General features: G+C 44.7%; 7 protein-coding genes across 7 annotated transcripts; 3 read left to right on the forward strand and 4 right to left on the reverse strand.

Annotated features, from left to right (window-relative positions):
* Positions 1–9: 9 nt before the first annotated feature.
* On the reverse strand, positions 10–1335 carry EAE98_007710 (uncharacterized protein; the record flags this gene model as incomplete). The annotated part of the gene is made up of 5 exons (XM_038955333.1): positions 10–80; positions 136–526; positions 582–1117; positions 1186–1227; positions 1281–1335. 5 exons carry the CDS (start codon positions 1333–1335, stop codon positions 10–12), a joined length of 1095 nt encoding a protein of 364 aa, XP_038808511.1.
* Positions 1336–1852: 517 nt separating this feature from the next.
* EAE98_007711 (uncharacterized protein) lies at positions 1853–4258 on the forward strand (the record flags this gene model as incomplete). The annotated part of the gene is made up of 1 exon (XM_038955334.1): positions 1853–4258. One exon carries the CDS (start codon positions 1853–1855, stop codon positions 4256–4258), a length of 2406 nt encoding a protein of 801 aa, XP_038808512.1.
* Positions 4259–5068: 810 nt separating this feature from the next.
* Positions 5069–6733, reverse strand: EAE98_007712 (uncharacterized protein; the record flags this gene model as incomplete). Its single annotated transcript, XM_038955335.1, has 3 exons — positions 5069–5438; positions 5500–6201; positions 6249–6733. 3 exons carry the CDS (start codon positions 6731–6733, stop codon positions 5069–5071), a joined length of 1557 nt encoding a protein of 518 aa, XP_038808513.1.
* Positions 6734–7114: 381 nt separating this feature from the next.
* EAE98_007713 (uncharacterized protein) lies at positions 7115–8129 on the forward strand (the record flags this gene model as incomplete). The annotated part of the gene is made up of 2 exons (XM_038955336.1): positions 7115–7288; positions 7362–8129. The coding sequence occupies 2 exons, from the start codon at positions 7115–7117 to the stop codon at positions 8127–8129; spliced, it is 942 nt and encodes a 313-aa protein (XP_038808514.1).
* Positions 8130–8515: 386 nt separating this feature from the next.
* On the reverse strand, positions 8516–11878 carry EAE98_007714 (uncharacterized protein; the record flags this gene model as incomplete). The annotated part of the gene is made up of 3 exons (XM_038955337.1): positions 8516–10179; positions 10237–11029; positions 11078–11878. The coding sequence occupies 3 exons, from the start codon at positions 11876–11878 to the stop codon at positions 8516–8518; spliced, it is 3258 nt and encodes a 1085-aa protein (XP_038808515.1).
* A 1034-nt stretch (positions 11879–12912) lies between these two features.
* Positions 12913–14219, forward strand: EAE98_007715 (uncharacterized protein; the record flags this gene model as incomplete). The annotated part of the gene is made up of 6 exons (XM_038955338.1): positions 12913–12939; positions 13150–13235; positions 13299–13395; positions 13500–13799; positions 13881–13967; positions 14055–14219. 6 exons carry the CDS (start codon positions 12913–12915, stop codon positions 14217–14219), a joined length of 762 nt encoding a protein of 253 aa, XP_038808516.1.
* Positions 14220–14720: 501 nt separating this feature from the next.
* EAE98_007716 (uncharacterized protein) lies at positions 14721–20130 on the reverse strand (the record flags this gene model as incomplete). The annotated part of the gene is made up of 5 exons (XM_038955339.1): positions 14721–16249; positions 16307–16700; positions 16753–18730; positions 18781–19264; positions 19335–20130. 5 exons carry the CDS (start codon positions 20128–20130, stop codon positions 14721–14723), a joined length of 5181 nt encoding a protein of 1726 aa, XP_038808517.1.
* Positions 20131–20828: the final 698 nt, after the last annotated feature.

The following is a 20828-nucleotide window of genomic DNA, read 5'->3' on the forward strand; positions in this document are numbered from 1 at the left end:
ATTTGGGTATCACTTGGTTAATCGGTGAATCTCTTGGAAATAGAATTTCAAATCCTCGGGGTTGACGAATGGCGTGATACCTGTGAGAAGAAAATGGATTAGTTGAGAAAAAGCAGTCGAATAGGGAATACCAACCATGACCGAGATTTGCAATCCATCCTTGTTTTCCTCCACCAAAACCATTTACCATTTCCTCGACTACCCGAGTGATTTCGGAACGAGTTCCATATAGAACTCCTGGGTCTGCATTGCCTTGGAAGACAATTGGGCGGTCTCCTCGTATCCGAACGGCCTCCGCGGGGTCTTGTAACCAGTCCAAACCTACTACCTGGTATCCTAAATCACACAAGGAATCTAAGGCATACCAAGCTCCCTTTGCAAATACAACCATTGGGACTTGCTCGAGACCGAGCTCCTTTAAGCGTTTTGGTAGATTTTCCGATATATAGGCAAGATATGGTCGTGAGAACTCCTTGAAAGAAGATGGGGATAACTCCGCAGCCCAAGAGTCGAAAACTTGAACCAACTGATATAACCATTAGTTTCGACCAAGTAAAGTCGCGAGCGGCCAATGAACTTACCTGTGCACCAGCTTTTACTTGCAAAGCCAAATACTCTACACACACTTCTGCGATCTTCTGAAGAAGCGCCTTGCTTGCTTCTGGATACCTGTAAACCCAAGTCTTGGTCTTCACAAACAACTTGCTTCCTCCACCTTCCACCATGTAACATAACAGGGTCCATGGAGCACCACAAAATCCAAATAATGGTACTCTTCCCTTTAACTTGTGTCTGGTCAAAGTGATTGCCTTGTAAACATAGTCCAATTCTGCCGCGACATCCACCTTCTTGTTCAAAACTCGCTCATATTGGCCGTCCTCAGGTGACTCCAGAGGTTCGGGAAAATGAGGTCCTTTCTTGTCAACCATCTCTACGGTCATCCCCATAGCTTGAGGAATCACGAGAATATCGGAAAATATAATAGCTGCGTCGACAAGTCCGGCGAAACGTTCAATGGGCTGGAGAGTTAATGTCGATGCGATCTCCGGAGAGCGGCAGCATTCAAAGAAGTCATTCTTTCCTTTTGCTTCGTGGTATTCAGGCAGGTAACGTCCAGCTGTAAGATTTCCAGATGTTAGCTATCTCTATCTCGTCAATTTCATTGACTTCAAACATTGGCCATACCTTGACGCATCACCCACATTGGTGGACGCTCAACCTTCTGACCTGGACTTCGTTAGCAATCAGCATTCTGAAGATTGAGGAATGATTGCATCTACCCCATGCTGTTCTAAGGATGAGGTCGTTCTGTAATGGTTCAAACTGATGCTCCATAGTGTACTAATTTATATCTCAAACCAGATGAGGGGACTCTTTTGCTGGAAAAACGCCACAGATGTACAAGATACAAACGTCTGAGATTGCGTCAAACAATAAGGTTGACAATAAGTCCGAGGAGAAGTTAGGAAGAAATCTAATTGAAGTATAAGGTTTATATGAACCTTGGTCTATTTATTTTCTTACTATTACCATTGCCTAATTCCCATGGTCCCTTCGGGGTTTCATTTTCACCCCACCAAACGTGAGCTTCGAGATCCACAAAATTAACAGGGACGAGGGAGCTCTGGAAAAACTGTTGATCCGTTGCATTTCAATTATTGTTCGCTATGTACGAATTAATGATACCCAAACTCCATTGATAAAGCTTCCGCTGGAGTCATTCTCACTGTACGATATCTTGCGCATGAAGAATATAGAGCATGCTATTCTGCTCCAAAAAGATCTGATTTCAATACCTCACCAATGTCGAATCGCAAAGCATTAACGCGGCTGGCATATTTTTCAACGAGCGATGCTCCCTCGCCCATCGACTTCCTGTCGAAGGCTCAAACATCTCACAACATCCTTTGAATGTGTATGGGTCTCTGAGGAGGATCTTTGCAATGCATTCCAACGCTTCTGCGGTGCCTCGAATACAATACGTCGACATGGAAGCTCAGTGCCTGGCCCGTTGGAAAGCAGAAGGAGATTGGGGAGGAGGAGAATGGCATATGCCACAGAGATGACACAGGCTTCAATGTACGATCCGGGGGCTTTGTGGTGCTCATCATGGGGGCCAGAGAAGATTGAATCGCAGTGGGAGGCTCCAACACCTCGAATCACGGAACAATCAAAGCATCCGCCAGCTTTACCATCTTGGTTGACCAATTGGACTCCTATGCCCGAAGAACCTGCGGACGTTTCTATGGAGCCTGTAATTGCGGAAGACTCGGGCGAGAAAGGCTACGATATCTTGCGACAGGAAAGGCATATCCAAGACCATTTTCACGATTTTGAAATGGCAATAGAGCTAAATCATCGAGAATCTAATGAGTTGAAAGCGGACTGGAATACGGAAAAGAAGAAGGGTCGGCATCAACGGTTGATTGGACCGAAGAAAGCTTTAAAGCTTTGCATATCGTTTGGTAAAAGACTCCAACAGAGTCTTACTCTTGGACTAGTTACTAGCGATCTGCTGTCTAACTCACTTCGAACTGTTACAAATGTTCTCGTGGATATTCATAGCGGCTCTTACTCCAACGCTAAAGGTTGTAGCAGACAAAGTCCCAAGACGGAAGATTTCTTTTGTGGAGGAGATGCTGATGCAGCTAAAAAACTGCTTGCTTTCTATAGACAAATCTGGGATGGCATTGTGTCTTGTAAAGTTCTCACGCCCGCCGATTTTGATTCGAAAGTCATAGCAGAATATTTGTCGTTGATTGCAGATCTCCCAAGCACCAATGAAACACAACTTCTGGTTTCTGAAATACTTCCTTCGTTATCCGCAGTTCAATTGGGTAGTAATGTAGACAATATTTTGTCTATATTCAATAAGTGGTCATTAAGCTGGCTCCGAAAAATGACTGCTCCAACAAATAGAAATAAATTCTTGATGGAATCAGAGACATCTTTGATATCCTCACAACGAAGTATTAACCACCTCCGAATGCTAATATGGTCCAATCGAGGCAAGGAAACGCCTGAGCTGTTGAAACGCGTTCGAGAAATCCTAAACCAAGCATCTACGGATCTTTCCACTGCCAGCACAGAATTGTGGTCTGCGGAAAACATGTTTTTGCCTCACAGGCACTCCATTGATGTGATGAGCCGAACTCTTACCAATTTACCTAACGAGATAACTTCTGTTCTGATCAGATCTCATTCGGGTGTCATCTGTTCTTCAACTTTCTGGGACCAGAAGAGTGTATGGGGGCTCAAAGACTACCTTGCTCAATCCCACAGGGCACGATTAAATTGGCTTTCTGTGCTTTCCAGATTGAAAAACATCGACAATTCAATGTTCACAGAGGCATTCAAAATATTGCAGCAACAAGATCTCAGTCCGTTCAATCTGCACACCAAGGAATATACTTTGACATGGCGCCAGATGTCTGAGCTTGTTCTAACTCGTTGGGCTAGTCAGGGCGCTTTAACAAACAGCAGCGTAGTCATCGACACCTTCAAGATCAAGACCCTTCATTCTCCCTCTTCCTTTGGGTGGCTTCTGTGGACTTTAAAAGAGTACGGACAGTTGAGCGACGAGAAGATACAAGATCTGTTTAGTTTTCTCCGAGATATACAAGCGTTCGGCCACATACACGCAGTGCTAAGGCAGTCAAAAATGTTCAACTTGCGGATAAATTCCAAAGTCCTAGCAGACCTCATCAACACAACGACTCTCGTAGATCTCCAAGCTGCGTATAATATATACATGCAACATTGCATAGGTGAGATCGAGCCTGAGAAGTGTGCGCCTTTGTTTGCTACAATGGTATATCACGGAAGCGAGGGAATCTGGGCCGCATTGGATGCTCCAATATACGCAGCAATGCCAAAGTGGAGACGAAAAGCCCCATCACCAGAGATTCTTTCACAAGCACGGATTCAACTTATACATGAAATGGCAACAGCGTTTGCACATCAAAATATCGAGCATCCTAGACAAGCTCTTCGTAATGTTACACAATGTTGGCACTATCTTCGTGCGCATAAGGTTAAACCGGCGTCGGAAATCTCAAGGGCGATTACACAGGTGGGCATCATTGCGGATGTGAGGAATGAAAAGTGGGGTCGAACAGAAAGAGTGAGATGGGTTCTGGATGTTATTGAAGAGGCGGAAGGCCCAGAGGTTGCGGATGCAGTGAGAAAGGCGGTGGCTAAATGGAGGCAAAAACTAAAAATCAGACTTGAGAAGAAGAAAGAAGGCTATATTGAGTAGTATTTAAAGCTTTGTCAATTCAATAGAGGTATACCCCGGAGTCTATAGACGTCTGACAGCCATTTCGTAGACAATCAACAGGTTACATCAAACTACCCAACAACCTCTTCATACTATATTCCAATGTCATATATTAATATCATTTTCCTTTCCAATTATTAACTATGATCTAAGCCTCGTCACCTCTTTGAATGTCACATCTAACCGTCACCATCACACCCAATCCCCAATATCCAAATCATCCCAACCAAAAATGCATATCATGCCATACAAACATCACACTACACTTTCATCCATCCATTCACTCTTAAACAATCTACCCGTCATACAAATACCCTAACCTTCTCAGTTCCTTCATCAAACATCTCATCGTACGACCTGGCGCAGTGGTCTACACAACTGACTTACATACACTGCGTTTTAACCATCTTCGGATGGGTGGGATGTTTGATAGATTACGGACAGAATTGACCCCATTTCGAAGGGTTCTGCTAGTAATAAAATCCTCATATCAGAGAGGGTTTTCCCATGTATAACATGGTTTTTTGCCTTTTTGGTTGGAGGAAGAGAGTTTTTGTGGGGGGATGAGTGAATCTCGCGAGTGATGATGACTTTGTTTTGGGGGAGGGAAATTTTGTGCTTTTGTGTTTTTGTGGGGAGGAGGAGAGTGAATCTATGGAATAGGAATTTTGATGTCAGTCGGAGGATGGTAGAGTATTGTTATTGTTTTTGGCCTAATTGTGTATGATGTCAAGATATGGTTTGTGTATTTTTTCCATTCAATTGATCAGTAAGCTAGCTAACAAACACTTATTCCTCATCCTCCATTTTTCTCAAATTTCCAATATTATACAAGAGACCACCCAACTTATTTTTCTTCTCCGCATCCAAAATCTCCTCGCTATCTTGCGATACAAATCCTTCCAATTGCACATTATCGAATTTCTCATTTTCGTATTTGAAGAATTGTAGAGGACTTGCGACAGGTGAGTTGTCGTCCTTTACGGCGATGATGGAACCGCATTCGTGGATGTTGTCGATCGAGATTATGAGGGAGAATGGAGATGATGGGATAGGATTGCTGAGGGCGCAAGAGAGCGCATTGCCTGGTAGGGTGATGGTTTGGGTATGTACGAGTTGGTTGGAAGGCGTGAGAGTATAAACGAAGGCGGCAGGGACACTGGGACTTTGTTAGCTTGAGTTCAGTTTGGGCTCTTGGTGGGTAGGATGATGAAACTTGCCCTTCAGATGTAACTACGATGATATCTCGATCAGATGTTTCGTCTTTGACGTGATAAATACCCGTTACTGCAACCTTCTTAGACTCGGTCTCGAGTTCGTCTTTGGTGGTTTCTGAACCAAATGCTTCAATTTGAAACTTGAGATTTACTTTCGATAGTAAAGATCCATCGAGCCAGTTCCAGACGTGTAGGTCGTCGTCTCCACCACCAGAAATAAGAATTTCTGGTTTTGTAGAAGGGATACATAAACGACTAACATATTCAACATGTCCAAGACAGAATCCCTCAATGACGTGCGATTGAGGAATTCCACGATTAATACGAATATGCTCATCACGATCAGCTGTAAGAATGTAGTGGCGACCTGACACGGAAGCTGTCACGATATCCGTTAACATAGAAACATGTCCAAGTAGAAGTTTGTGCTCAAAATCTGGACCAGTTTTCTCAGACACTTTGTTGGTCTGTTTCTTTTGAGCCTCAAGAGCTTTTAAGTTGCGTACGGAATGCACTGTCAAGGCACTGGCTGAAGGCTGGAACTTCTTTGGGGCTTGCTTTTCGGTAGAAACATCTGCTTTAGCGGATGGAACTGAAGGAGATGGGATGAGAGGAAGAGAAAACACATCTCCAAATTTATCGGCGCTGATTATGGTACTACAGTCATCGGTAGTGGCAAGAGCACAAGGCCGTTTAGGCATAGTACTAAAATCGTCAGTCAGAGTCACTTTTTGAAAGCAGACAGTCCCTACCGATCACTAATCTGTTTTAACCCTTTGCCTACTGTATCGTCCCATGCCAACACTCTGATAGTTTTGTCCTCGCCGGTAACTGCAATCACGTGCTGGAGGTCTTTTGTGATAGTTAAAGCAGTAATGGGTGAAGGTTCAACAGTCTTTGGTGGTGTATTCTTCGCCTTTTTCTTCAATTGCTGTACGACAACAATCTTCTCTTCCTTTTCCTCACTAACGGACAACTTCCGTCTCTTTGCTGGCGGGGTTGGCGATTCCAATGGGGCATCTGGAGTAGATGTTTCTGGGTTCTGCTCCTCACTTTTGGTTTGCGTCTCTTCTCCAGTTGTCTTCAATGCATTCGTACTTTCTGGCACTGGAGACTTCCACGTTGAAAGGTATGAACCATCTTTAATATCAAAGGTATCTATGCTTGAGCCTCGAGCTGCTACGAGATAGTTACCACATTGTTTGAGGCATTGGTATGGTGTTCTGAGTTTCGACATCTTTTTTGATAGACTGACTTGGCCTCCCGATCAAGTAAATAGGTTATAAACGGAAATACAATTCTGTCCTTGAAGTGGCTATTCGTACATCAAAATACCAATAAATACCCCAAAAATACAAAATATTTATCCAGATATCTCGAATTTATTTATCAACAAGGGTCTGAGCTTCTCAGCCAATCAAAACAAATTTTCGCATGCCAAATTGCGCTAAGCACTAGTGGCTCCCACATTCTAGCAATTCGTCAAACTCATCAAATGGATCTTTTTTCGAATTTTGATTTACTTCGCGACAATCACAATTCTTCCACGAAGAACAAATCCTCAACTCCAACATAATAAATTTGTCCTTAAATCACCTAACTTCACAAATAAGAAGATATGGGGGGCAAATCCGAAAACAAGGCCGGCTACTTCGATAAGCTCAAGGGCTTACTCGAGGAGTACAAGTCCATCTTCATCGTCACCGTCGACAATGTCAGCTCTCAACAAATGCACGAGATCCGTGGATCTCTCCGTGGTGAGGGTGTTGTCTTGATGGGAAAGAACACCATGGTACGTTTACTCGGGATCGATGGATTTTGCTATTGTTTGCGCGCTCGGAAAACTAATTTTTGTGATTGAATAGGTCCGCCGTGCCGTCAAGGGCTTCGTTGGCGACAACCCAGAATACGAGCGTCTCCTTCCTTTCGTCAAGGGTAACGTCGGTTTCGTTTTCACCAACCAAGACCTCAAGACCATCCGTGACAAGATTCTCGACAACAAGGTCGCTGCTCCAGCCAGAGCTGGTGCCGTTGCCCCAGCTGATGTCTACGTCCCAGCCGGTAACACCGGTATGGAACCAGGAAAGACCTCTTTCTTCCAAGCTCTCGGTGTCCCAACCAAGATTGCCCGTGGTACCATTGAAATTACCGCAGACTTGAAGCTCGTTGAGGCTGGTTCCAAGGTCGGAGCTTCCGAGGCTACCCTTCTCAACATGTTGAACATCTCTCCGTTCACATACGGTATGGGTATCTCCCAAGTTTACGATGCTGGTAACACTTTCCCACCAAGTGTTCTCGACATCGAGGAGTCCCAACTTCTCAAGGCTTTCAGCAGTGCTATCACCACCATCGCTGCTATCTCCTTGGCTGCCAACTTCCCAACCCTTCCATCTGTTATGCACTCTGTTGTCAACAGCTACAAGAAGGTTTTGGCCGTTGCCATCTCAACCGACTACAGCTGGTCTGAGATTGATGAGTTGAAGGACCGAATTGCCAACCCAGAGGCCTACGCCAGTGCCGGACCTGCCGCTACTGAGGCTGCCCCAGCTGCTGCTGCTGCTGAGGAGGCCAAGAAGGAGGAGTCTGAGGCTGAGGAGTCCGCTGATGAGGGATTCGGAGGAATGTTCGACTAAATTCGTCAATGATATATCTGAAATGAACTCACTGTATGTCTGAAAGGATATATAAGGAAACATCAAGATTATCTAGTTGTCATCCAAGTATCTTGACTCTGGAAAAATGAAAAAACTTAACAAGCCCAAGCATGTGTATCGTGGTATGACAATGAAATGTGATGTGAAAATCACAAATATATCAACTCCAAAAGGTTCGTCGCTATTTCTTCATATACCCCATAATTTTTTCGAGCTTTGTGATGAATAAATCATAGCTTTTTAACCCCGAGTGCATGCGCACATTGAAGATTAAAAACAACAACACTCTAATTTTTTCCTGAATGCTTTCAATATTTATCATTATTTTATACAAATACTTATGGTCGTGATCAATTACTGACTATCTATTCAGGATTTACATCATTTTCCAATATCTGCCTAGCAACCTCAATGGCTTCCCTCGGCAGTCCAGCCAATTTAGCAACCTTGAGAGCGTGACTCTGTCTGTTGATACCCTCCTTCAATCTATACCTATACCTAAATGCTCCATCTGTGTTCCCATCCTCTTCCACATCCGTACAATAAAAGCCCACCGCGTCCATGTTGTTCTTTTCTATCAAATCCACCAATGCGTGGAAATGTGTCGCAAATAAAGCCCTGCATTTATTCACATGGTAAAGATGATGCAAACATGCAAAGGCTACGGCCACACCGTCAGTTGGTGTTGTTCCTCTACCAATTTCGTCCATGATGACGAATGATCGTGAAGTCGCATTTTTGAGGATCGTCGCACTCTCCAACATCTCCACCATGAATGTCGATTGATCTCGGTAGAGATTATCTGCCGACCCAACACGACTGAAAATATGATCTACAATCCCCAACTCTGCATATTCAGCAGGTACATATGATCCGACTTGTGCAAGAACCGTAATCAATGCATTTTGACGCAGAAAGGTACTTTTTCCAGCCATATTTGGCCCTGTGACTAACCATGCTTTATGAACGTCTCCCACCAGACAATCATTGGAAATAAAACTTCGACCTTCTTCCTCTAATCCAGTCTCAACAGTAGGGTGTCTCCCGCCAATAATTTTGTGCGCAGAACTCGTATTGAGGATAGGACGAGTCCAACCTCTTCCATTCGCCAATGTAGCAAATGAACATGCGATATCAATTTCATCCAGTACAGCCGCATTACGTCGAAGTTTCACGAGATTGGTAATAGCCAGTTCGCGAAGTTTGTAAAACAATCGCTGTTCTTCGGCTCGAATGTGGATGCGACATTGATCGATTTCTTGACCCAGGAATGACCATTCGGGATGGTGAAGAGAACGGGTACTTTTGCTTGAGCTGATGGTGCGGGCTTCGGGCATGTCCAGACTTATATCTCTTCCTTTAACGTGGCAGATGTGACCGAGGCCGGGAGTGAAGCGAAGGGTGAGACTTGTTGCGCCGAGACGGTCGCAGAGAGAAGCTGCCAGGGCGGTCTTTTGATTTGCTAGAGAAGATAGTTCTGTGTGGAGACGTTTGAGGGTTGGCGTGGCGCTTGGTTTCATGATCCAGGCTTCACTCTCCTGGTTGTAATATTCGCGAAGGCTGGTAGGTTTCTTGCGGTTGCTCTTCCGAAGGATGGATGTTTCTTCTGTGTTTCCTTCCGAGGCGACGATTGCTTCGGCCAATGCTTGCATCTCTCCACTCTCACCTTCTTCAATACGATGTTGCTGAACTAGACCTTCTTCGTCAATGGCTTCTGTAATTGCTTGGGCGAGTTCCATTGGGTCTTTGAGGTGGATACGAGTAAGTAGTTCTTGTATGCAAGGCTTGGGCGTCGCATTATGAACTTCGAGTGCGAATGCCAAATCTCGAGTAGCATGTATTGTGCTAGCTAAATCTAAAAGATCATCGCCATCTCCTCTGCCAAACGCAAACTTTTGCAGCAGACGATGGGAATCATGGCTGCGTTTCAGGAGAGTGGTTACTCGGTCTCGAAGATTCTCATTTTCAAGCATGTATGTCACGAGATCGAGCCGAGAGTTTATCACATCCAGAGATGTCGAAGGTGATGCTATTCTTTACGTCAGCCTTTGACGAACACCAAATTATTGAGAGAAACAAAATTTACCGAGCCAATTCTCCAACAGTCTTGCACCTCCTTTTGTGACTGTACGTCGGATTGTGTGCAATAAACTACCACTGAAGACGTCTTCCTTGATGGTCTTCTTGATCTCTAGAGCTCTCATAGTATTCTTATCGATTCCCATAACATTCAACTGGCGTGCAGGAGGTTGAAGTTTCATGTTCGTACTTTGTAATCTTGTTTCAACATAATGAAGTAAGCAACTGCCAGCCGATATCTCTTCCTCCGTGAAGGTGTCTATCGAGGATGGTGAAACTGCCGATTCTAGCATGGGGGTCCACTCGGATATAGGTTTCACCCCTGAAAGCGTTGCGTAAGTGATCATATGGTGTTCGTCGGTCAGAATGGTAAATATTTCGTGACTTTTCATAGATTGCATCTCTTCATTCAATACAATTTCGCGTGGAGCTATACGGGCCAGGAAGGAAGGAAGTTGTGAAAGCGATGACTTTTGGGTGAAGAAATGACCAGTTGATAGATCCAGCCAAGCCAAACCGATTGATTTATGATACCTCTCATATTCAATAGCATCAATTGTATCACCGTGCTGTATGTGTATTGCCAGTACATAGTTGTTCGAAAGAGGGTCCATGAAACCTTCATCAATGAGAGTACCAGGTGTAACAACACGTGAGACCCTTCGATCATGCATCAGCCCTCCAGATTTTACCTTGTCCGAAATATCATTTGGAAATTCTTCCGATATAGCAACATATCGATTTAAATCTTGAACAAGTATCTTCAAATAACGATCCAGTTGATGAAAAGGAAACCCAGCCTATCTAGTGTTATTACATAATAGGACGACATCATGATGAAGACTTACCATCGACACAGGTCCAGCGTTTGTTTTCTTGTGGGAAACCTTAAGACCAAGAAGCGGGCCAAATTCATCGGCATGCTCAAAATATAATTCGTAGAACCCTCCAACACGTGTTATAACCACACAGTTCTCAAACTTGAGCATATTGTTCCTGGCCTGCATGATCACGGTTGGATATGGTGGTGGTTCTTCCTCAATTTCCAATGGCTCCAGCGGAAGTAGTCCTTGGGGAAGTTCTACTTCACCTGATGTCTTGGCTTTTTTGGAACTTTTCTCACCTGTTGACGAAGATGGAGTAACTTGCGATTCTTGTATCTCTGAGGATTCGGGGTCAAGAATAATCAAACCTTGGGGCAAACCCTCTATGCGCCTGGTTCTCCTTGATGGCTTTACTTTCTTTGTGTCATCTTCAACAGAGTCTGAAGTTGCGGAAAGTCGCCGTTCTTCAGATTCAGCTGTGGCTGGCACTGTCTCTTGAAGTAAATCCTGGACATCTTCAAAAAATTCCAAGGAAACTCTTTCTGGAGATTTATCCTTAATAAGTGATTGCTCCAAATCCAAAGGTTCCAAGGGCCTCAAATCTAGACCATGAGGAAGATCATTGAAATTAAAAGTAGATTTCGTTTTCTTTCCTCGATGAAAAAGTTGAGGTCTGAAATAAATGACATTATTGCGAGCAGATGATGACAGAGTGAAACGAGACGAAAAATTGGCAATGCATCTTCTAGTACTTAAGGAAGGGAAGGGAACAATGGTATTGTAGCTGCGAAAGGTCCTCCTCGCATTAAAGAATGATATGTGCATTGGGGGATTTTCGAAAATTCGACATTCCAATTGATATGTAATAAGTGAAGTGCGTTAACCAAATTGAGAAAGCGTGATGAGGGTGAGAAACGTGAGGGGGTCCACCGGTCAATGCAGCGGGATTACCTAAGCCTTGGACAGGTCTTGGCAGACGCAAACGGGGAAAACTCAGTATCGTGACCAATCAGAAGGATGGATTTAAGATGAAGACAACCTTGGAACTTGGAAGCTATCGAGGTAGTAGGTACCCGTGGACGTAAAGGGAAAGTCGAAAGAGAAGTGTGAATTTGCTTTGAACATTGTTTGTTTACGACTATAACACGTGATTTCAAGGGTACGTTACGATTATATCTAAATTATATATATCGTAAGTCAGATTCCATGTATTTATCAATTCTCCTATGAGAAGGTAGGTAATGTTTGAATATATATATATATATATCATCACAATATAATATACGTAGACATTAACACATCGTGAGGTATTTGTAAAGAGAGGAAGAAGCTTTATCATCCATCGGTAATCTACTCGAGTACCTGGAGACTTTTTACCAATTGCTTACTTGAAGCTATGGTAATGTTTTCATAATTGACAAGTTACAACCAATCTAATTAATCTAATTCTCCTTGTCTGCTTTTCTACATGCCAAATTTGATTAACCAACCACTTATTAAAGCATCTGTAATCAACTCACTAATGCGTTTATGGAAATCTCAATATATTCCGAGGTGCAATTACCTCAGGGAACCCTAGTAATGCATCAGATACTCGTACTTGGTAGATATCTCTAACCCCTCAATTGCTTCTTTGACTTTCCCCAACCGAAAGTCAATATTGATGGTGAATGAATGAATGAAGGGATGTATGAATGCATATAAGAAGGGAGAGACTTTCCCATCTATTCGAGTCTGTTCTTTATTCCTCATCATTCAATCTTCAATCCATTCTCTGTCCAAGTCTCTCCCATACTCATACTCGCACTCTTCATATTAATCTTCCTTCTCTCAATTGATTCTCTATCAAACCTCTCATCATGGCTCCTAAAGTAGCTATTGTTTTCGTAAGTACTTCTCTATGTCATCCCCGTCATTGTACAGAACGAAGAGACTAGACTCCTCGAGTTCTCTTCATGCTCTGTTGGTTCAATCTTATCCACCCATACGTAGAAAATATTCACATACCACATTCCACATGAACCCATCGTTGATAGTCTTTCAAATTCCTTCCACCTGAGCAAATGCCATGATACTAACCACCATGTCTCCCACAGTACTCCATGTATGGCCACATCCAAAAGCTTGCCGAGGCCGAACAAGCAGGTCTCAGGAAAGCCGGAATTGAAGCCGATCTCTTCCAGTAAGTTTCAAACTATCATGTTCGAAAGAACTCCAAAGCCCTCATTACTAATTCACCAAATAGAGTTCCAGAGACTCTTCCTCAAGAGGTCTTGGCTAAGATGCACGCTCCTGCAAAATCCGACATTCCAGTCATCGACCCTCAGACTCTTGCAAACTATGTAAGTCTTGCCAATCCACTTTGAACCATAAAATCATACTCAACCCAAGCTTTCAATCCCATCCCACTCCCACACCCCGTATCCACCCAGCTGACACAGCCCAGGACGCATTCCTCTTCGGTATCCCAACCAGATACGGTAACTTCCCCGCCCAATGGAAAGCTTTCTGGGACGCTACCGGTAGCCAATGGCAAACCGGAGGCTACTGGGGAAAATTCGCAGGAATATTCGTTTCCACCGGCACTCCAGGTGGTGGACAAGAAAGCACCGTTCTTGCTTCTCTCTCAACATTAGCTCATCACGGCATCATCTATGTTCCATTGGGTTATGCAAAGTCGTTCCCACAACTCGCAAATATGGAAGAGGTTAGAGGTGGTTCCCCATGGGGTGCCGGAACTTTCGCTGTGAGTCTTTTTTCTATCTGTTTGAGAGGATTTTGTTGGGGTATACTGCATGAGTGAGGATATAGGACTGATACATTGTAGGGCGCCGATGGATCTCGATCACCCTCTGCTCTCGAGTTAGAACTTGCTACCATTCAAGGCGAGGAATTCGGAAAGACCATTAGCAAAGTCAACTTCGCGTGACTAGATGTAAGTGAACCCGAAGACAACAGTCAACGATCACAATTGATTCACACTGCTAACCCTCATCAACAGGGTTCCGTCACAAACAATGAAGTAAAGTCAGAATCAATTTTGGCAGATAGCAATGGAGAACCCAAAAATACCCAACAAGCAAACCTTAAAGCAGACAAAGGAGAAACTAGGCCCAAAGACAGGGAAGGCCCATGTGGCTTACCTTCCAAGTGCACAATTCAATAATTAAAACTTTCTAATAGCAAAATTTACAATATTCAGATGTAATCTTCAGAAGCTCATGGCGAGTGGTTATCCAATGGCGTGACATAAATGACATGATGCAAGCAACATAAACACGCTGGCCACAAGTTATCCATAATGCAATGCTTTCAACATTTTGGTACATTAAATTTTCACGAAACTAACTCCTCATACAAGGGATGTATATATAGTTGTTTATATGGGTGGCATCCTTTGTAGAATACCCTCCTGTTGTTGAATAAGTCGTCTCACGTTGCCATGACCGATTCTAATTTCCCACCTCGGTCAATGTGCAATAATCTATTTTACATTGTGGTTGTCTCAAACGCCACGCTCCTGAAAGAAGATATGACCTCCATAAAACGCCTCAAGTTAAAGATTGGAATCATACAATACATGAAAGAGATGAATGTAAACATGTAACAGAAGTGTGACAAAAGACGTAAATACTATGCATGCTTGTATGACTACTCTGCCCTTTTTTCAAGAGAGTAAATTTGCTAGTGATGGACTCGCGCTTGCTCCCCCATTGACCTGGTTGTTATTCGGTCTCACACCATTTAACGGAGGAGGGAGACCATTCGGCGGAGGAAGTCCATTGGGTGGGGGAGGCAGTCCATTTAATTGCCGGTTGAGCTGTGGACTACCGTGTGGTGGTCCGTGTGGTGGTCCGTGTGGTAGTCCATGTGGTACACCATACGGTCGAGAATGCATCGGCGCACTGTGTTGCGAGAAAGGATGCTCCGGGGCACGAGGAGGCGGTCCGCCATTTGTCAAATGATGAGGAGGGGGTCTATTAGAAGCATATGATCCGTAGCTTCCATTCTGCATATGCATGGGTGGAGGTCCAGGAAGTCGATGAGGAGAGGGCGGATAACCGTTGGGCAAACGTCCGTTTTGATGAGGGGATGGCTGTAGACCTTGCACAGGCTGACGATTGTGAGGTTGCCCTCCCAGTTGTGGCGCAACTCCAGGCATCCTTGGCGAGTGATTGCCATTGACTTGATGTACGGCAGCGATATTCGTTGGGACTGGAGATTGACGAAGCCAGCTGTTGTACGGGGTGTTGGACGGATACGATGGAGGTTGGGGCGGCCATGGGTATTGATGCGGCGTATGATTGCGCTCAAGCTCTGGCGGAGGAATATTCGCAATGATAGGTGTAGAAGTCGGTATAGGAAGGGGCGCAGGAGGTCTAGAAACCTCGCGATCGCTCACCGTGGCTATAGGCATAGGTGGAGGCGTCGGTATTGGTGTAGGTTGCTTTCGAATTTTCTTCCAATGGCACTGATGGCATTGAAACTCCGTAGGTAAAGGGGTCGGCTTTTTGGTATTTTGATCCAAGGCTGCGACTGCGAGTGCAACATGAACTCCACTTCTTTCACCTGTTGAGGCATTAGGTAAATGGCCATTGGCGACCCCAGGGCTGTCTGATTTGGTAGGATCGTGATCCAGTATAGCGTTCAAGGGAGCTGCAGGACTGCTAGTTGCAACAGTAGTTTCTATCATCGGCCACCATTTAGGGCTGATGTCAACACTACATGTGGCACATGTTCTTTCTGTGTCGCGCACCGAAAGTGAAGTGCTCAATGGTGAATCCTCAACTTTGACCAATGCTAAAGAAGCACGTCTATTTGTCGTGGGAGTCGATATAGGAGCCCCCGTAGATGTCCGACGATTTTGGGGTGTTGGGATATTGACAGAACTCACAGCTCTGGTAGATTGGTTGACGAGGTTCGCTTTACGAACTGTGCCAGTCAGTGCCAAGTCTGCCTGCTTGAAATTTTGTACATAGAGTTGTAAGGCATTAAGGCCCGTTTCGTCAACGATGTCGTGCATACGATGGACAATAGTCTTGGTTGGTACATGTTCTTTGCACCAGATAGCGGCAGACATGGCGCCATTTTCACCATTGATGTTCACAATGTTGTGCTGGTCGCGACGAGAACCCTTCACCGGAGCGATATCGAAACCTAGAATGTACCCATTCTGGTGCGCACATTCCACGTGCACTGCAATGCTAATTAGTAACATGACAACTCGGGTATGGTATGTGACTAGAATCTTACCTGGTGCTCGACATGAATGGCAATTTACACAGGCACCGCCTTTCTTCTTGCATGCTTTGCAAACCTCATCATACCTACTCGAAGGGATCGATGGAATCCCTTCAGATGGAACTAGAGCTTTCGCGTCTCCGAACTTCACTTCGGGTGTAAATACAGCACAGGTAACATGTACCCAATTGTTATTAGCTGTGCGCTTCAATGGCTCCCGAGGATTGACAGGCTTGTTGTATTCTTCCTGCTTCTTTCGAAAGTAGTCTGCAGCTTTCAGCGCATTTTCTCTCTCCACGCGATCTCGCTCCCGCTCCTTTTCAGATTTCTTCTTGTGAGAAACACGGGGCGGTTCCACAAAATCATGCTCTGTAGACTCTATAGGACAAAGCATGCATTTGTATTGCTAAAATCGTGAGTGACAGAACGAATATAATCAAGAACTCGAATGAACTTACAATTGATACTTTGGGATCTTTATCATTCTGACACATGTCACAGGTCCATTTGCTGGGGCTTCGGTTATCAACAACGCCATAGCAATTTCGATGCACAGCCATTCTACAATCTTTGCAGGAAAGGTGCTGATCTCCTAATGGTTCCAACTGGGCGCAAACAGCACATGGAAGAATCTTCGGCTTGGGAACTTCTGGAGGCGGAGGCGGAGGCGGAGGAGGTTTCTCTACTATTGGCTTCTTCTTTGGTTGCGCGGGTGCTACTATATTGGCGTTCTCAAGCGCAGAATCTGAAACTTCTTTGTTATCTGGATTGGTTTTGACTTTCTTCTTAGGCGGTTCTGACACTGCTGGCACTAGAGGAGGTGCAGGTACGGGTGTGCTAGCAGTCGAGACAGGTGCTGTAGTGGGGAGAGCATCCGTTTGACCAAACCCTTCGTTTGCAGCTTTGAGTTCTCTGAGATATTCTTCATCCATTTTCCGTTTAGAAGATCGTCCTCCTGAGGCCGCCATCTTTTTGGCTACTTCATCAACATCTTCATACTGTATTGCATAACGGCGCCAAAGTTCTGCACATCTTTGACATAACGCCAACACAAGTTGGTTACCTTTCTCCTTTGCAGCTCCTTTGCTATTGGAATTTTCAGGGACAGTAGTACCCACAGGGGTGTTGGGAGCTCGTCTCCATCTCTGCGAGCTTCTTACGGAACAAAATTTGCACTGAAATCCCTTCTTCTTCTGTAAAACTTTGTCGTTGTCAAAAGCTGAGTCGTCGTGTTCATCGGCAATGTCATCCTGTAACTTCCCCAAGGCCGCCTCTGCCCTTTTGGCCTCCTTTTTGCCTTTTCGCCCTGAATAATTACCCCATATTTGCTTTCCCTTATCCGTCTTTTTCCATGTATAATAAAATCGTACCACATCAGCAGGGCTCATTGTCTTCACATGCCTTTTAATGCTAAGCCACTCAGACCCAAATTTGGTAACGCCGTCCTCGAATTTTTTAAGCTCGGCAGGACTTAGTTCTGGCTCCTTAAACGTCTTCTTGTCTGTTTTTGAAAGTGCATCAAGCGCTTTGTCTACATCAAATTTGTTTGAATAGAGTAATTGTAGAGCTACATCGAGTAGATTCGTTGAAAATTCAGGCAGGCCTAACGGCTTCGCCATTGCTTTTGCACGAACCATGTAATCATTGACCAATTGCTCATACGCAGGAACATCCAAGGATAAAACTCTGTCGTCCGTTCCCCGTTCAGAATTGCTAGAAGCTTCGCCAACGTCTGGAATTTTAAACAGCAACGTCGCCGTATTTTGGGGATCATCATTACTTGCATCCTCACCCCGATTGATATAGCCATTCGGCTCATCCATAACCCAAATCGGACGTTTTTCTCGAGCAATTTTGTCGGCTTCTAGCGCGGCTATAGTTTCTTTCGATAACTTTGCATCCTTTCTGTGGCTACTGCTTCCTCCCTTGATGTATTTCTTCTTTATTTCTACAGCCTTAACATACTCCACAGGTCTGCCATGCCAAGCTGTAACATTGGCTTGATGACGATTTCCAATCCGAGAGCTGGCCCTTGGATAGATACGATCGTCATAATCCAGTGCATCTTCGACTTTGCAGTGTATACCCAAGTACCGAAAGAGCCATAGGCTTGCTTGATGAACCTGTTCCGCTGTACCTGGGTGAATAGACATTTCGACATCCTGAGAGTCTGATGAGGTGTTCCCGTTCGTATCAAGCGCATCACCTACTGCTGTGGGCAGATCATCTTCGTCTTCGTTCATTTCATCGTCTTCGGCTTCAACGATTCCATCTGTAATATTAGGGGTATTACGAGCCTCAAGTTTCTTTTCTTGGGCTTTGCTGCAAGGTCCACAAGCCCAAGCAAAGCCGCGCGAGGGTTTCTTCAACAATGGCGGATTTACACAGCTCATGTGGTAGGTGTTCAGACAAACCGCACAGTCAACAGAATCGTTGCTATGAGAATGTTAGCTAAGTTCGATACTTCAGGATCCAGAAATACACACCTTGCACTGTATCTGCAACAACGTTTACAGGTCTTCACGGCGCTGGTAAACTCCTTGCCACGCCCCACCTCCACAATAATATATTTCCACCTTTCATCAAGGACTTTCTTGACTGAAACAGGTACATTTATGACCTGGAAAACGGGTATAACGTCATAATATCGATGGATGTAACGATCGTACAGTTTATCGTACCAGAAGCTGTCCTTCGTCATTCTCAAGACATCGAGCTTCTCGACTTCGGCCTTGTGTTTGATCTGACATTTTCCACGTAAAGCTGTGAGAGGACTGATATCGGAGTGCATGGAAGCGAACACTTGACGCGTATCGCTAACCTTCTTTCCAATTTCTTTAGGTCGATAATACCAGTTGAGTCGCAGTGCGTCAATGGGCTCCTTGACGTCATTATTGATATGTAAGAATTCCATGATTCGACCAAGATAGTATGGTTCACCGGGAGGTTCACAAACAAGATACACGTGATCTGACAATGCGTTAGTATTTGAACAGGATTGGAAAAATGGCTGGTAGATCCATGGCCTCAGTATGCGTACCATTGGCTGATAGAACAGTGCCATCATCTGCTACAAGTTTCTCGTCCTTTAAACGTGCCCCACAGTCATCGAAGCTCAGCATGTTAGAATCATGCACAGCCATGCTGACTCTGGGGGCACTTGTATGTACTGACGAACCATTTTGTACGACATTTTGTATCGAAGATGCAGTTGCAGTTGCGGCGGTTTGGGCAGGTTTCTTTTTCTTGGAATTCTGAGTTGTTGGTACCGACGGGTTTGCAGAGAACGTCGAGGTCCCAGGGATAGGTTCCTTATTGTTATTTTGTGCAGTTGCGACAGGCTCTGGTTCTGGAACGGTTGCCTTCTTTGCAGTAGTTGTCGGCGGCGCATTATCCGCAGACGTTGAAGGGCGAGAGTCGTTGACCCGAGCGGTCTTGCGCCCCTCTTTCATAGCCGCTGCAATTTCAATATCCACGTCCATCTCCTTGTCCTCTGCATAATTGATTCTTGATGTACCTGTTCGATTGCGCGATCGAGTACCGTAAGCTGCACCACCGATTCCGTTGGCTCCAGCATCCTTATTCGATCGATTGGAGGATGTTGAATTGGTCGCGGTCATAGGCTGAGATTCGAAATCGCGAAGAGCTAATAATTCCTTCTCTAATCCTTTCCCAGGCGCACCAGTCGAAGCCTTACTTTCAGGCACAATTTCCATCGCATTTACAGCCGGCGAATCGTGGGCAGCGGATACATTCTCAACCGCATTGCTCTCTTGAGGGGGGAGGGTTTTGGATGAGCCTTCGACGCTGGTGCCAGCATTAATTTCTTTGGTCATGACGATTGCGTCGCGAACAACTTCGTGGCTTGGACAATCGAATCTCAAACTGTGAATTGGAGCGCTTCCCGCGAGAACGAGGTGCGAGAAGCGCTATATACGAGGCTGTCGGACGATTATTGCGAGCTCTCGACCCATCAGAGAGGTTCGAGGTTATGAAATTTCTTAGATATGAATCGATTTGAAAGATTGAGAACAATATAGTTGGGGGTGGGCTTTTTTGATATCGTAGAAAGGGTGGATGCGGAAGGACCACAGGATGACAATGAGTAGAACTAAAGACGAGGCTATTTGTGAGATCTCAAGAACATATATATTAGCTGGAGAGAGGCACCAACCCTGGACAAATGATCTAAATTGGGTAATATATTGGTCTTTGCAGTTGGAGGATGTAATAAGATGATGTTGAAGTGAATTAAAGGTTCCGAAAGTGTGACCTAACAGAAATTATAAAGTTTTGGATGAATGATTTGGTAGAAATTTGAGGTTTGGGTGAAAGTTAAATGTGAAATGGGTGGAGGAGAGAGTTGGGTGGTAGGAGCAATGTGATGGTTGTAAAAGGTGGTTCTATACCTTGCCGTATATTTGAAAAGAGAGCGAGGAGAGATATTGGATAGGTAGGTAGGTAGGTAGGTAGGTAGGTAGGTAGGTAGGTAGGTAGGTAGGTAGGTAGGTAGGTAGGTAGGTAGGTAGGTAGG

Source organism: Botrytis deweyae, assembly GCF_014898535.1.
Source record: "Botrytis deweyae strain B1 chromosome Unknown BDEW_018, whole genome shotgun sequence".
NCBI classification, from domain to species: domain Eukaryota; kingdom Fungi; phylum Ascomycota; class Leotiomycetes; order Helotiales; family Sclerotiniaceae; genus Botrytis; species Botrytis deweyae.